This window comes from Dermacentor silvarum, chromosome 1 (genome assembly GCF_013339745.2).
Source record: "Dermacentor silvarum isolate Dsil-2018 chromosome 1, BIME_Dsil_1.4, whole genome shotgun sequence".
Taxonomy (NCBI): domain Eukaryota; kingdom Metazoa; phylum Arthropoda; class Arachnida; order Ixodida; family Ixodidae; genus Dermacentor; species Dermacentor silvarum.
Window position 1 is genome coordinate 441,640,045 of NC_051154.1, and position 15,886 is coordinate 441,655,930.

Sequence of the window (15,886 nt, forward strand, 5' to 3'; positions counted from 1 at the left end):
ACCAATGGCAATGGCCCGGTTTCCGGAAGGAAACAAGCACATCCAAGTGGAACAGAAACGTAATCAAAGTAACTCTACAATGCATCAGTTTGACATCATATCCAATTCAACGAAAATTGAAAAAATGCTGCTGACTTCAACGAACCGGCCGAGTGTGACGTTCGTGCCGTTGCTTCTCCCAGCTACGCCCCAGGAAAGAGCTTCGATGTGGAGCCAGTGTCATAAGTCATCCACTTCTGCGTCTGCAGCGGATGCCCGCCATCTACTTTGGACGTGCACTGGGGCAAATACAGCCGGCGAAAATGTATACTTAGAGGTGAGACATTGGAAAGTGACTAACCTTAAGACTATGAACGGTGTATTACAGACAACAAACTACATATGTCATCTGCATAAAACGGACCAACGCTCTTATATTTGATCTGATTCTGAAGGTATGGGGCGTGGCAAGTGAAGCGAATAAAGAAAGAACTGTCCTTCTGCTTGCTGTTTATTTCTTGGCCCAGACGCACTACGAGTGATTGGCCTAAACTGGTTAAAAGGAGGGGGTAGGAACCTCGGTTCTAGTTCATAGTGTATATCACCGCATAAACCAAAGAGTTCGTCTATCAAAATCAATTTCAATGTCAAAATCTTTTTCCTCTTTCATGTGTTCTGCAACGATGTTTTGCTACGCGATGTAGGCGTTTCTGATAGTTTTTTGTTTCGGTAGTTATAACTTATTTATTGCGTACATATTATGTAACACCTGAAATAGGTGACACGGGGCAGTTATGCATGATCCTAGTTCACATTAGCAGTAAAAAAAGAGACGATTACCTGGATTTAGTGTAGAACAGGCATATAGTTCATTACTTCCGATACTTCCAGGAAGGGCGTGAGGGCGTAATATATACCCTATTGCAAAACCCAGTATCCAGTGCCCAGTGCCATGCCTGATTATGGGCCCAGTGTCACGCGCTGGATACTGGGACGCTGGCAAGGCGCGGCATACTGGGAGGCGCTCGGCGCGGGGTACCGGTGCGAAATGCAGCTCTAGAGCGAGAAATACGCGGTGCCTGGGTACCTTATATATTTTTTCAAATACAAAAAGGAACAGAGAGCACTGTAATGCAATAAAAAAAGAAGAAAAAAATGTGAAAACAGAAATTCCTCCAAGGATTCGAACCTCCGACCTACAGATCACAATCCCAGTATCTTACCACTAGGCCACGCCGATTTTTTTTCTTTAATGCATGGAAAATAAAGTGGAAGGTATATTACAGTGCGGACATAGCTACACACTTAAAACTCGGGCAAACACACACATGCGTCCAACAAGTGCATCCAGTCAGGCGGAGGTTCCTGCACGGCGTACACACTTCTTATATCAGCTGCACTTTCTTGAAAGAATGATCTTGTAGATCGCGGGCTTTCGGCATGGCGATCACACATTCTAGCTCTCCATAGGCTATACAAACCCAGTACTACGAACATGTCATAGGGAGGACCGCCACTAATCTTAAACGGTAGGAATCTAATTGCGTATGGAGTGATGTCAATGTCCTTCTTAAGCGTCCGTTGGAGAATGTCCCAGAAAAATATAGCATCTGTACAGTCTATAAAACAGTGATCCATAGTTTCAGCACGTGGACACAGTCGACAGTTCGTGGACCATGGCACGAAGCAGCCCCTCGCCTTCAACAAGGTTTTAACAGGAAGTGTTTCCGTATGCAGTTTAAAGAAAAATGTTTTAGCTCCAGGAGGTATACACATTTTACGGACCCGCCTAAGTACATCCTGATAAGGCTGATTTAAATAAGGTGCACGATACAAAGCATCTGGGAAAATCGAATACACCAGTGCAGCAGAAATTTCTTTTCGACTCGCAGTGAAAATGTACTCCAGGCTGAATCTAACTTTCAAGAAAAGGAATGAATCCACAACCTCCTTGAGAAAGCCCCAAGGAGCCTGTGTGACATCTTTGGCATCTGATGACACTACTATATCAGGAAGATAATGAGCTAATCGGAGCTGTAACATTTCACGCAAAAAGGGATGATCACTGTCTCGAAAGAAAAACAGACGAGAAACAATTTGCCTGACGAAGAGATGGACTAATCCTAAACCACCTCGTTCAAGAGGGACGAACAGATTATCGCGCCGCATGAATTCGCAACTCGAGCTCCAAATAAATGTTGCAAATACGCGATGCAGTGCCTGAATACGAAGTCTTGAGCAGTGCAGTACTTGCAGCACATACATGAGACGGGAAACTGCACATACATGAGACGCCGATTCATGTTTAACGATTCATATTTTGCCACGTCAACGCGCACAGACAGTAGCAGCTTTGCACAGACGTCTCGCACAGACATGGTAGATGCGGTATCGCCTTCAACTAAAACTTACGCCTCAATCAGAACGAAAAAGTTGTTGTCCGTATTGCAAAGGAAGCCTGGAAGGGCTGCAACACTGATTTGCTTTTGCGATTGGTATATTAACTACGAAAAAAGCCTTAAATGAACCGCCGACCCGGGATGTTGTGCGGGCTGTTACTGCCGATTTTGACAGCCGTTTCTTGTTCTTCGCGCAAATGTAATGCAACATTTCCATAGCTCGACAATGCTTTTCAATCGACAGGTATGTTTAGCCACATATCTCCGTCAGAGAAGCGGTCGGTTAATGCGGCTGGCAGCCTTCAGCAACAGCACACATAGGTATGTTTATAACGCGTAATTCATATCGGCGCTCATCGCTTGTTGTGCTGACACCGTGGACACGAAAGAATGGTCTCTTTAAAAACACCGATGGGAAAGCGGAACTACAGAGTGATTTATCCTCGTTAGACTTGTTGATTCCTTAGCCTAGACGGGCCGATAGAGTGTAGACGGACTCGGCGGGTACGGTAGGCCTAGCCTTCGGGGGAAGCAAACGATCTCGGTTTGGGTACCTGGCGAATGGGAAAATGTTTGTATTTGAGCTTCAGAACCTTTTAACTATTCTTTTTACTACACCAGGGAAAGTGGAAGCGCCCGAATCACCACAGCTTTGTTGTCGGTGCGATAATATCAATCAACGGCAGGCTTCCTGAGGTCCGTTCGAACGCGTCTGAAAGGCTGCTGGATTTCGTTTTGACTGTACAACACTGCGACAACTCGCAGTCAGCGCTTGCGTGCAAACTACTAGAAAACGAGGCGTTATCTGCGTTTGCGTGATTTCGTGCACGAATACAGCTATCCACACAGTCAAAAGGAAAATGTACAAAGCGAAAGTGATCTGAAGTGTCGCATATGCATGGGCTATAGCTCACGTACCTTTAGTCCAAGCTGCAACACCGCCGACACGAAACAGACATTTATGATCCCCAATTATAGCGCTACTTAGGACAGGACTTTGTTTTTAGACAGGAGACGCCCATGAAATTGTATCAAGCATTTAATATTCGACAGCGCCTATATACTCCGGCAGTGCGGCACAAACGAAACCAGCGCAGTCTCCAGTACGAGCCAGCGAACTCCAGCGACAACCAGCGTGTGTACAGCGCACACCAGTGCGCCCCAGCGTCATAGCAGTGAAACCAGCGTCTCGTCCAGTTTGGCCCAGCACTTATCCAGCGATCTCACTAGTGTCGCAGTGACTCCCAGTGACTCCCAGTGTGCGCCAGTGTCCCCAGTGCCACCCAGTGCCAAAAAACGCGCTGGTTTCACACTGGAAGGCACTGGAAGACTCTGGTTTTTGCAATAGGGTATTGATCCCGCATTGGAATGCGAGAGCCGCGGGAGCGGATAATTCAATTAGAGACACCGCACTCATTCAGTAGTGAAACATCGGGCACAAATTTATAGCCCGGGCATAATTTCAACAAGACGCAATAAAGCGAAGTTTGGACAGCGAGGCATTGCGTACTCGCCACTACACGGAACATGCTTGCTGCATGTAGCAGCGTAACATGGTCCGACGGATTGTTCACTTAGCGCGATCGCGCACTTTGAAGTCTCCGAACCACCCGGCACGCTAGACCACAAATGTTAAACACCAATCTCGACGCTATTCCTCAACGCTGTGGAAAAGGTGGCAGCGGAGGCTTGCAGGCCCTATGACCGCGGCCTCTCTCGGTTGTCAAAGGAAGGGCCACTTTCGCAGTACTTGTATTTCTTGTGACTCTAGGACAACATAGTGGTCCTGTATACTAATAGAGTCTGTACAGTTTAACTCTAGGAGAGCATATAGGAGTACCTGTATGAGAATGAATTCGGTGCAAGAGTCACGAGGGCAGCATTTGTTCAGTCAGCGATGTGAGCAGCTGTGCGGGTGGCGAAAGCCTCTCCGACACTCTGTGACATGCGTAGCTGGTTGCAGTGACGCCTGTTCATTAACTGAAATAGGCTGGTATTTGTGCAGTAATTAAATGGCTCAATGTTTCGGCTTAAGTCTTTGCATTCGTATGCGGGAAAAATGTTTACTAGCCTGAAGTGTTCTATAGGGGGGCGGGGGGTATTTTACTATTTTATGAAGTAGTAACATGACAGTGATGATAATAAGCTGTGCTGTGTTGAACACCACCGGCGCACCTTCTTTGGCTTTGAGCTGGCGCTGAGGCTTTAGTTATTTATTGTTATGTATTTGGGCCCTAAGGTCACGTGATGGCTACATAGGAGTGAATGCGCGAGCCCTGTGCAAGAGTCCCACAGAAGCTTGAAGCTGTTGTCTGCTGGAAAAGCGTTTGAAGGTGATAACAAAGTGCGCAATAGGCTGCGCCAGCCTCCCTGTTTAGCTGGATTCGGTATGGTGACATATTTCTAGTACGTTTCTTCTGAAAATAGCTTAGTATCTTTAAGCCAGTGCTTTACGAGCAGAGCACTCCCCGTACATAACAACTTTGCCGTTATCATAGTTCGCGTCAAAGGTTCACTGGCACTAAAATAAAAGGGGCACAGTTAAGTGACAGCTTTTTCGAAACACTGTTTGCGGGAGACCCTATTTTGCTGGGTGTGGCAACACGAAAATTAACAATTCAAGTCACTTCAAATCAACAAAAATGACGTTATAATGGCAGGACCAAGACACCACGACGTTAGCGGGAGAGCGAAGAATTTTTAACCCCCTCACCACCAAAACGTGGGAAGGTTATCGTTTATTAAAAGACAGTCCACTGATACAATATCGATTGTTCAGTATAGTCCCGTCTAGTGAAGGAAAACACGCACAGGCGCTTTCGGAAACAGTTTCGTGGCAATGGTCTTGTGATCGGATTCTGCAACGATTAGCTGGCTCCCCTCGACGCCTCCTCGAAGGAACGGCTCAGCTGCCTTTGCATACTGATGAATAACGGTGCAGACACGAAGAGACGTTCAGCTACAGTGCTTAACCTTGCACACCAATAGCAGACACTTAATGCATTGTTCTCGGTGTTCGGTCTGTGTTGCAGCGGTTGATGTGTCATGAAGCGTCGGTAAAGCACTCTACAAACCGGACACATTATTTTGTTTCTTTCACTGCGGTGACTTTGTGCAGATGATGTCCGAGGTTTGAGGCATTGTTGACTGTACTCTACGGTTTCTTTTCGTTCCACGCATTTGTAGATGTCTGTGTCAGTCGTAATCCCCATAGGACAAACGTTGTTTGTTTGTGCCACGTATGAACATTTCGTAGTTAGGCTGTCAATTATTATAGCCAGAAACAGGGTGCTGAGCCGACGCTCTCTTTTGCTTCGACGTGTGTATAGTGATGCTACATTTCCTGTCGTCGGCACCTAGGCTCAATAGACTTGGTTGTTGCTTTTGTTTATCGTGTTCACTGCTATGAGTACGCGTTGTTTTGCTTTGGCAGCGCCACGGCTCTATGGTGAAAAATAGGTTGTTGTTAATTCGGTACCCTTTCTAATCAGATGTATCAACGATTGCTATACAGAAAGGCTCTCACGGCTACCATGGGACTACAAGTGCATTTTTTATTGAAATGAAAATAAAACAAAGAGATGTAGTCACCCTGTAATGTGAAAACTACACCTGTTTGCCTAGGAAAAACAAAAATATCAAATTATATGTATGTAGTTAGAAAACGAAAATAAACAACGTCATCGGGCCAAAAATCTACAGGACAAGTTCTCATCCACATACGAATAGATTGATATACAAGGGAAGACAAGTCGCACCCCAATGAGTTTGTAAACAGAGTCACAAACACGCACAAGCGCCCACAATGCAGTCTGCAATGAGCAGCTTAACAGCTACGCAATACACACTGTTCACTTACAGATGAAGCACGCACAGAGATATCACTGTCCAAAGTGAGTTTCAGTACACAGTAGAAAAGAGTATAACACGTACGTAATATACAAGCGCTAATAATTATTAAATCTGGAAGGAAGTTGTAGTTACATTGTGTTACAATTCAGTGCGGCATCTAGTACACGTTACAGATGCCTGCATGTGTCTTCGAAAAACTTTTCTAGTGCGTTCAATACTTTTCATTATGCTATTTGCGATGGCCATAGGCCCAGCAATTTTGAGAGTGGGAAGGTCGGCGAGGATCAGTGGGGTGTATCTCTTGTTCTAGCGGCCGTCATTGCGTTGCGTGTCTGGGACATTCGAGGAGTAGATGGCAAACAGCCGCATCGTGGGTGCCACAGGGGCCAGCCGTGGATGAAGTCCATTCTATGTGATATAGAAAAGGCTTCGTGTGTGCTGTTCCAAGGCGCAGTCGATGACTTAGCGTCTCTGTACGTTTCGGAAGTTCTACATCCAGCTGGTACTTGAGTGGCAGTTCCACTTCATAGTCTTTTCATCAAACAAGGTCGCCCTATACATTCCTTCTTTAGTACTTTTATTATACGTTGATTGTCCATTGGTGATAAAGGGATGAGTTGAATTTCTGCATCTTGATGGGCCGATTTTGCAACGAGTCCGCTGATTCGTTGCCTACTATACCAGCATGTCTCGGGATCCAGTGCAATAGCAGTTCGTGTTTATTTTTTGTTCATTTTTTTCGGTAGCCTGTGTTAAACTCTTTCGTAGTGTGTATACTTTATTCGTGCGTGTGGTTGGTTATCATCAATATATTCAGGACAGGCTAAAGCCGATGAGGAGTCTGCACAAATTTCGTACATTTTTGGCGTTTCATATTTTTTGATAAAGTATGTGGCTTGGAGAATTGCCAATAATTCCACTATTGTTGGTGACGACGTGCGTCCTAGCCGACAAGCGTACTCCAGCTGTAGGATGGTGTAACATAAGCTACTGTCGCACTTTCTTTAATTACAGAATCATTCGCGTTGACTTGAATAGAGTCCTTACCCATGTCAAAAAGTGGATGTACAGGTCATTGTTTCGCAGCTAATGCGGAAACGTTGCTTTTCTTTTTAAGACATTCGATTGAAGTTTCTATTTTGAGTGCCTCTAAAAGAAATGGCTGATAGCAGCGGTTTGAGTGCCAAGAACCCGACCGTGGAAGTGATTTATGTTCTTGAAACATGGCGTCTATCTCTGCACATTGACGGTTATGAATCTTTGAAAGAAGTGCGTGCGCACAATTATGAGTATAAATTGAGAAGAGATGCCGGTTTGTGTGCATACTGCGAATTATGGTGAAACGTGGTTGCTGCGTTTTTGCAATAGTGAGGTGATCGGATGTAGCTTGCGGAACTCCTAGACGCACTCGTAAACTCCGAACCTATAACACCTGTAGTCGGTGGAGGAACGTCGCAGATGATCTGTGCAATACAGGTGTGGAGTAAGCAATTAACTGGCGGAAAAGTGCTCAGTGAACGTGAATCAGGAATGCAGTTGTTCCGGCCTACTTCGTACCTGCGATTCTGTGGAGAACATTTACGACACAACTAATTTGGTCCTCCAGTGCGGTCAAATGATGAGTTCATCGAAACGGATTGTCTAGAACTACTTCTAGACCATACCTGCTGCCAATGTTTTTTTTTAGATTATGCGCAATCTTAGCATAATAATCACATATGCACACACGGTTGTGCATAACCTAAATATCGTAAGTAGCAATTATGGTCTAGAAGTAGTTTTTTTCTCCACCTAAAAAACTCGGAATAAACATTTGCCGGGCTGGATCGTAGAGTTTCAGCAACAATAAATGTAAATAGATATTAGTGCACGGTAACGCATGCATTACCGTTTATCAATTGTAGATGGTTGTTTATATACTGTTTGTCCCTATCTTGTGGAGACATATACATCGGCCAAACCGGTTGGTGTGTGAACACAACACTTTCAGAACACAAATGGTCCCTGGGGGAAACATTCATTCGCGCATTAAATGGCATTGTTCACAGTGTGGGTGCTTGCCGCTTTTCAGTGACACTACAGTTCTTTCTCATCATGAGGGCCAAGTGATCAGGGAAATATTAGGAGCTTTTCACATTAACAAAAGAAAAGAGGGTTGTATCACTCAACCATCTGTTCTACTGAGCCAACGTGAGGCATCGTGAGGCAGCTGAGCTATCGTGACTTTCTCCAGCAGACTGAAGAAAGTCTGCTGTCGCAAAACGGGTAACCGCAAAGTCTCCACATAACAGCTGCTAGCGCGCGCTTCAGAAGAAGCGGTACGTCAACAAGTATAATGAAGCATGCTCGTAGGAGGCCACAAGCATGCCAGCTAGCACTGCAGTAGATGTTATTAAAAGTACTCGAAGACATTCAGCAATCGTGACAGCCGAAGCAGCATTTCGAAAGAGCAAGAGAGTTCGCAAGTGCGTATCATCGTCCACGAGAACAGTTCACTTTTCCCGCATTTGCAGCGAGCAGGCCTCGTAGCAGACGACACTTTATAACATTTCTCTCAAAGGCGCAACACTTTTCTCATAATACATTTTTTATTTCCATAAATATGTGATCAGTATATTTATATAAGCACATGCACGGTTGTTATTGGTGTTGCAATAATTAATTATTAATTATTCAGTGGCGCAATGTAAGTATATCGCTTGACTTTGTCATCGGTTTCCATACGCGTGCGTCATCGCGTGCATGATAGCATGTTCGTAACCCGTGGCGCAAACGCGTCCTTGTACAGCGAACTGCAGTGGGCGACAGTTCTGAATTGTTTAGCAGCGCAAAATGGAGTGGATATAAAGATATAGGAAGCTGTAAAGGACAGCCCGGTTGGCTACCATACAGCGAGTGAGGAGAGTATGAAGCAATAGGTATGCAGGTGTCACCTAGGTGGTACTGCCCACTGTTTGTGATTGTGCACGGGGGACATGCGAGCGACTCGTATCAAATTGAATACAGCGTGTAAGCTGTATAAGGTAGCTGTAACACTCTTTGTCTGATGTGGCACTGCGTCAAATAAAACGCTTCATTATAAACGGTGCAAGTCTGTTTTTCAGGCGCTTATTCCGAGATATATTCGGCGCACGGTCATGTATGAGGCATCTGCTCTATATACGAGAACCTCCTGGAACCATAGTTCTACGAGGAAGCCTGCGTCCAGCTGCGCATTCCAAAGGTGGGGCGAGCTACTGGTCTTCGCGGTTAATGCGGATGTTCTTATATACTGATCACCCGCACATTCGGTGCAAGTCTTTTTAAACGCTTCACCATAATACTAGCACCGTACCACCACATATGTTCCTGTATGCTTGTTGCGCCGGCATATATGCCAACGCCTGCGTCCGGCTGCGCATTCTTATGGTAGGGCTACGTTGCAACTGCGCTAGTGTGTTCCCCTTCTTCTCCTTGGTCTTTTAGCGCTGTTCTCCTGTCGAGACTGTACCCATATTTAGTCTGTTCCTTTGCGATCATCGACGCCTGTTTCCATATGCGCATTCTGTGGCTATAGTACGCGACCACGCAGCGCGAAAACCGCACAACTGGTAATTGCTTGTAAATATACTTTTCTTAGAAGTCGGGTGTTCTAGATCAGATAATATTCGCTGAACTGTTAAAACTGAGCATTAAAAAAATATGGGATATCCGAAATTACAACGTGGAAAAGATTGAGGAAGCAGTAAAATATGGACGCAGCAAGAAATCAGTGAGAAGAAAACTTGGCATAGGACAAGGCACAATGTATGCATTGAAAGATAAGCAGGGTATTATCATGAGTAATTTCGATGACATAGTAAAGGCAGCGGAAGAATTCGATACTTACTTCTACAGTAGCCACAGCAGCCAGGCTACTTTCATTCGAAGAAGTGATGAACAGGATGAAGAGGCTCCTATAACTAGCGCTGAAGTTCGAAGGGCCTTGAAAGACATGACCAGGGGAAAAGCTGCTGGAGAAGATGAAATAACAGTCTCTTTAATTCAAGATAGAGGAGAAATCATGCTCGAAAAGCTTGCGGCCCATTATACGTAATGCTTCACGACTTCAAGTGTACCAGAAAGCTGGAATAACGCCAACATTATACTCATCCATAAAAAGGGAGATGTTAAAGAATTGAAGAATTATAGGCCCATTATCTTGTTTACAGTATTGTATAAAATATTTCCCAAGATAATTTCTAATAAAATCAGGCCAACAATTGACTTCAGCCAGCCAAGAGAACAGGCTGGCTTCGGGAAGGGATATGCTATCTTGGATCATATCCATGTCATCAATCAGGTAAGAGAAAAATCTGCGGAGTACAATCAACCTCTTTATATGGCTTTCATAGATTATGAAAAAGCATTTGATTCAGTAGAGATACCATCAGTCATAGAAGCATTGCGCAATCGAGGAGTACAGCAGGCATACATGAATATATTGGCAAATATCTACAAGGATTGCACAGCAGCCTTGGTTCTCCACAAGAAAAGTAGAAAGTTACCTATCAAGAAAGGTGTCAGGCAAGGAGACACAATCTGTCCAATGCTATTCACTGCATGCATAGAAGAAGTATTCAAGATCTTAGACTGAGAAGGCTTAGGAGTGAGGATCAACGGCAAATATCTCAGCAACCTTCGGATTGCAGATGACATTGTCCTATTCAGCAACAATGGGGACGAATTACGACAAATGATTGAGGGCCTTAACCAAGAAAGTGTAAGAGTGGGGTTGAAGATAAATATACAGAAGTCAAAGATAACGTTCAACAGCCTGGCAAGTGAACAAAACTTCAGGATCGGCTGTCAGCCTCTAGTGTCTGTAAAGGAGTACGTTTACCTATAGTCTGGTACAACTTTAGAAAACAGGAGAGGCCCCGCCCAGTTGAGCGAAGCGCAGCAGCCAATTCCTCCGCGACTAAAGAAATAGTCCCGCTCAAAAAATTGCGACTGCTTCTAAAACGCGTATTTGTCGGAATAAATAAGATTTGTGTATCTTGACGAGTGAGTTGGTAAAACTATCATGATGTAAATGCTACAGCACATGCCGGATCGCGAGAAAAAATTAACTGCGTGCCTTCAACAACGCTGTGCGTCGTCTGCTACGGAGCAAGATCGACGGCACCGGGCGCGTAATTCTAAAACAGTCGCTGGCTTAATAGCATAGATAATCATCATCACTGTGCGCGTCGTCTTCGTTCACAGGCGACGAGACAATGCTTACGGCAGGCGTTTCTGTCGAAGATACTCGGGGACGTCCTCCGCATGAGACGAAAAATTAACTGCGTGAACTCTCTCCTTCAACAACGCTGTGCGTCGTCTGCTACGGAGCAACTGGCTACTCACCATTCTTTCTAGTTTACGGGCGTCAACCGGCCTCTCTCCTCGGCTTTTTTTGATGCCCCGTGAAATCGTCGGCGTCAGTGAGTGAGCAGATAAACATCGCGCCCGCCTAAGTCAACAGGATAGGAAGACTCGCTACGGCATTTACCGCGTCGTCATCAGCCCGGCGATGAAGATGTGGACACCCACTCGAGTTCCTGGCCTGTGCGAAAATCATATATACACTGTTTAGAGCAAACTTCGCCAGTGTACCGCGTCCCTCCCGTTGTCACGCCTTCCATGGCCGCTAGCTTATTTTTTAGGTTGGCCGCTTTAATTAGTTGAGCTTTTTTAATTATAATTTTTTTTCGCGGTTGCGAACCTGCAATCTCATCAGTTCGCGCACGATCGCGCGCGGCATTCCGTGCCAGTTTACCGCCAAGGAGCCCAGCGAGGTGACATCGGAACGCGATCCTTTGTTTCCGAAAGAGCCTTGTGTTGCCTCGATGACCACACCACCAAGGAGCCTCGGCAAGAACAAGAGCGGCCACATCCTGAACAGCGATTCACGTAACATGATCTTCCACTGCTACACGTTTTGGCGTAACAGGCAGCCTGAACGCAGCCTGGAGGACCCGAGCAAGTTTGTCGCCGACAGGCTTGGTGTCAGCGAAAGGACTGCGTTCAGGGTGAGGGAGGAAGTTTAAGCTTCGCATTTTTCGGGTGGCAAACTGACGACGCCCTTGCGAAAGCACCCACGCAATGCGGAGAAGAGAAGACGGAGCGCGAAGTTTGACAGCTTCACGTTGTGCGCGCTGAGGTCATGTGTGCACGATTTCTTTCGCGTCACTGAGTCACTTTGTTCATTACAAGCCGTAGGCAAAGTGACGGACAGATTCAGACAGTTATATTGGTGAAGTAATAAATGGTGAAAGTTGCAAAAGCTCTCACAGTACTGCTAGGCTGGACTCCATTCACTAGAAAACTGCGTTGATAATGATGAAAGCGTCAAGACAGGTAATGATACCCCACTACACAATGTTATATGTGTGTACCACCACATGTGGCGGGCTGAATGCAAAAACATAGCAAATTGCTGTTTCACAATATGGCACCTTTTCATGTGCACCTCTGGCAAGCTACCGTGTGCACTGATGCATAAACACATTAACAGGGGTAAGAGATGAATAACTGTGCAAGCCACGTGATGCTTTTAACATTTTGTATCTGTCAATGTTTCTGTTGTCACAGGTGATAGAACTTTCTTTGGTGCAAGTTGGTTAATCACGTTGCGGCAACAGCACAAGAAGCAAGGTCAGAATAGTAGGAAAAAACAAAGCAAGATGGCAGACTGAGGAGGCAAGGTAGACGAGAGAGAAAGGCTTTAATGACATCGAAGAGGCCAGCCCTGCTATTCAAAGGACTTGGTGCTTTGAATGAGACGAGTTAATGAACTAGTAAAGAAAGACGTGGCTGCAGCATGCTTACAAGAACAAGCGCAAAAATAAAAGGACATAAATAGGAATAAACACATACACGCACGGAAGCACTCACATATTCACACACATCAACACAAACGCGAGCGCGAAAACTAAGATCTAAGATATAAAAGGGGGAAATAAGAAATATACGCAAACACGCAAGAAAACACGCACACACATTTAACGCAGACGCGAGTAGAACTATTAGGAGTCAGTTCACAAGCAGCTGTGCCTACTTTGTCGTACTTTTTTTTAATGTACATATTGGCTCTGTTGCCTTCACTGTCATAGGAATTTTTTAGTAGCGACATATCACGACAAAGCGTAAAGCTGTGTTGTGGGAAAGCAAGTCGAGCGCTGGCAGCACAACTTATGCGCGATTGTGTCACAGCAGGCATTCTACAGCTGGCGCGTGCAGTGAACGAAGAGTTCTAAACCACACAGCGATGCGAATTCATGCCAAGCTCCCTTGTAACCGCACCAGTGTATCAGTCATAATTTTATACTAGCACTGAGGCTGACATTAAGGAAACAAACACTGCTCCCAAACGCCTGACCGTTAACAATCCCATGACATTCGCTCAAGCAGCGCGTGTTAGTCACTGATTGTTAGCATTGGTGGAAAGATATCAATCGACGGTGCTACACAACACTCTAACGACGCTGCTAGACTCTCGGCTATCTTATCACACTGCTGCCAACGATCGATCGTTTGCACGCTGAGCTGGCAGCAACGAATCTTTGCGTTGGAGGTTGCTTTCACAAATCTTTTCTGTTGAGAAACTCGCAGGTTGGTTTCATCCGCGCACGCTTTTCTCATTTATCCTGATAATGGTTTTGCTCCATCACTTCGCCACATCCGACGAGAAACGCAGGGGCACAGTACACAAACACATCCGCTTCTCACAGTAGGTACCAGACTTTGGCGAACTCTCCTCGTCGTAACTTCACTTAGGAGCAAAACAAAACACCATGGAACAATCACGCACGATGTTTGTTTGGAGTGGTATGTCGCCGCGGGATCCTGTTTCCAGACGAAGCGCAGCGCAGCGTCACCGATGTTCGCTGCAATCTTTCTTCGCCGGCTAACGGCTCTCAACAAACACACGCGGCACAAATTGTGCATCGTAAGCTCACAATAATATTTCCGGCATGACAGACCACCACAAACAATTCGAATACACTCTGACGAAGGGAGACGCACAGAGCTGACGCGACTCGGCCCAGTTCGAAGCGAGGGCGGCAATGTTAGGCATGTTCTCCGTCGGCGGGGTCACCGGCCGTCCGGTTCATGACGTCACCTGAAGTACGCGCCTATTGGTGGAGGCTGGTGTGCATTCGCCTTTGAGGGGCAAATGCCGCTGCCTTCTAAATTTGTATCCGACTATAGGTCAATTAATCACAGGGGACGGTGAACATGAGAAGGAAATTTACAGAAGTATAAAATTAGGTTGGAGTGCATACGGCAGGCATTGCCAAATCTTGACTGGGAGCTTAGCACTGTCGTTTAAAAGAAAAGTGTTTAAAAGAAGACTGGTTGTTTCTTCTGTAGGATGTGCCTTACGGCAAGGAGGATGCCACAGCATTCTGCAGTAAATATGCTTGTATTTTCGTTCATTGTTTTTGATTCGGAGAATTGAGGGCCATGTGCGGCACATGTGACAGCTGAGGACTTGGATGCATCAGTGTAATACTCGGCACACCTGTATTTTGCCTGCAAGTACATAAAGTGCTGATTTATTGCGAGCGGATGCCCATGTTTGCCCACCTCAAGAAATGAGATATCACAGTTCACAGCGTGTATTTCCCACGGCGCAATGGCGTCCTTACGGGACACCACCTGGAGATTGGAGACCGGTATGTGCAGGCTTTCAATGTGTGACGCGACCCTAATGGGATATGGTGGCGTTGCTGATGATCGCCTCAAGAACAGCTGGATGTTATTTGTGTCCCGCAAGAGTTCACCAGATGGATGTTCTGCGTGAGAGAGCACCTTAGTGGCATACACTAAGCTTGTGTACTGCCTTCGCCGTTCCAGTGACCATCTCTTAGCCTCAACATACAGGCTGACTATTGGGCTAGTTCTGAAAGCACCAGTGGCCAGACGGAGCCCAAGGTGGTACACTGGGTCAAGCATCTTTAGCACAGACTTTGACGCTGATTCGTACACTACCGAGCCATAGTCAATACGTGACAGTACAACGCTATTCAGAAGGTTCAGTAAACAGTCACGGTCTGTACCCCATGACTGATGGGAAAGGATCTTTAGTAAGTTCATTGCTTTCAAGCATTTCAATCGCAACTGCTTGATATGTGCAACAAAGGTGAGCTTTTTATCGACCACAACACCTAGGAATTTGTGATCTTGTTTAACGGCTATGGTCTGCCCGTTCAGTGTGATGTTGGGGTCCGGCCTAATGCCACGCTGCTGAGAAAAAGGTAAACAGACGGTTTTGCCACAGTTGAATTTAAACCCGTTTTCATCTGCCCAGCTTGAGAGTTTATTTACCCCCAACTGAATTTGCCGTTCACAGATGGACAAGTTGCAGGATTTGAAACTGATCTGGACATCGTCTACGTAAACAGAGTAAGAGATTGTTTTGGGCAACACACTGCTTAGGGAGTTCATTTTAACTATGAAAAGCGTGCAGCTGAGTACGCCACCTTGAGGAACGCCATTCTCCTGTATGAACCGCTTCGATAGAGCATTTCCAAGACGAACCACGAAGGTGCGTTCGGAGAGGTAGCTTTCTATAGTATTAAGCATGTTTCCCGAGACTCCAAGAGAATGCAGATCACGGAGAATGCCATAACGCCAGGTCGTGTCATAAG

General features: G+C 45.7%; 1 protein-coding gene across 1 annotated transcript; it reads right to left on the reverse strand.

Annotated features, from left to right (window-relative positions):
• Positions 1 to 1,284: 1,284 nt before the first annotated feature.
• Positions 1,285 to 2,244, reverse strand: LOC119455381 (uncharacterized). The gene has a single exon (XM_037716777.1). The coding sequence runs from the start codon at positions 2,242 to 2,244 to the stop codon at positions 1,285 to 1,287; it is 960 nt and encodes a 319-aa protein (XP_037572705.1).
• Between the last annotated feature and the right edge of the window lie 13,642 nt (positions 2,245 to 15,886).

What these genes read in the sequence shown, in the direction of transcription:
- LOC119455381 (XM_037716777.1), bottom strand. Translation starts at nt 2,244, where the DNA reads ATGTATGTGCTGCAAGTACTGCACTGCTCAAGACTTCGTATTCAGGCA.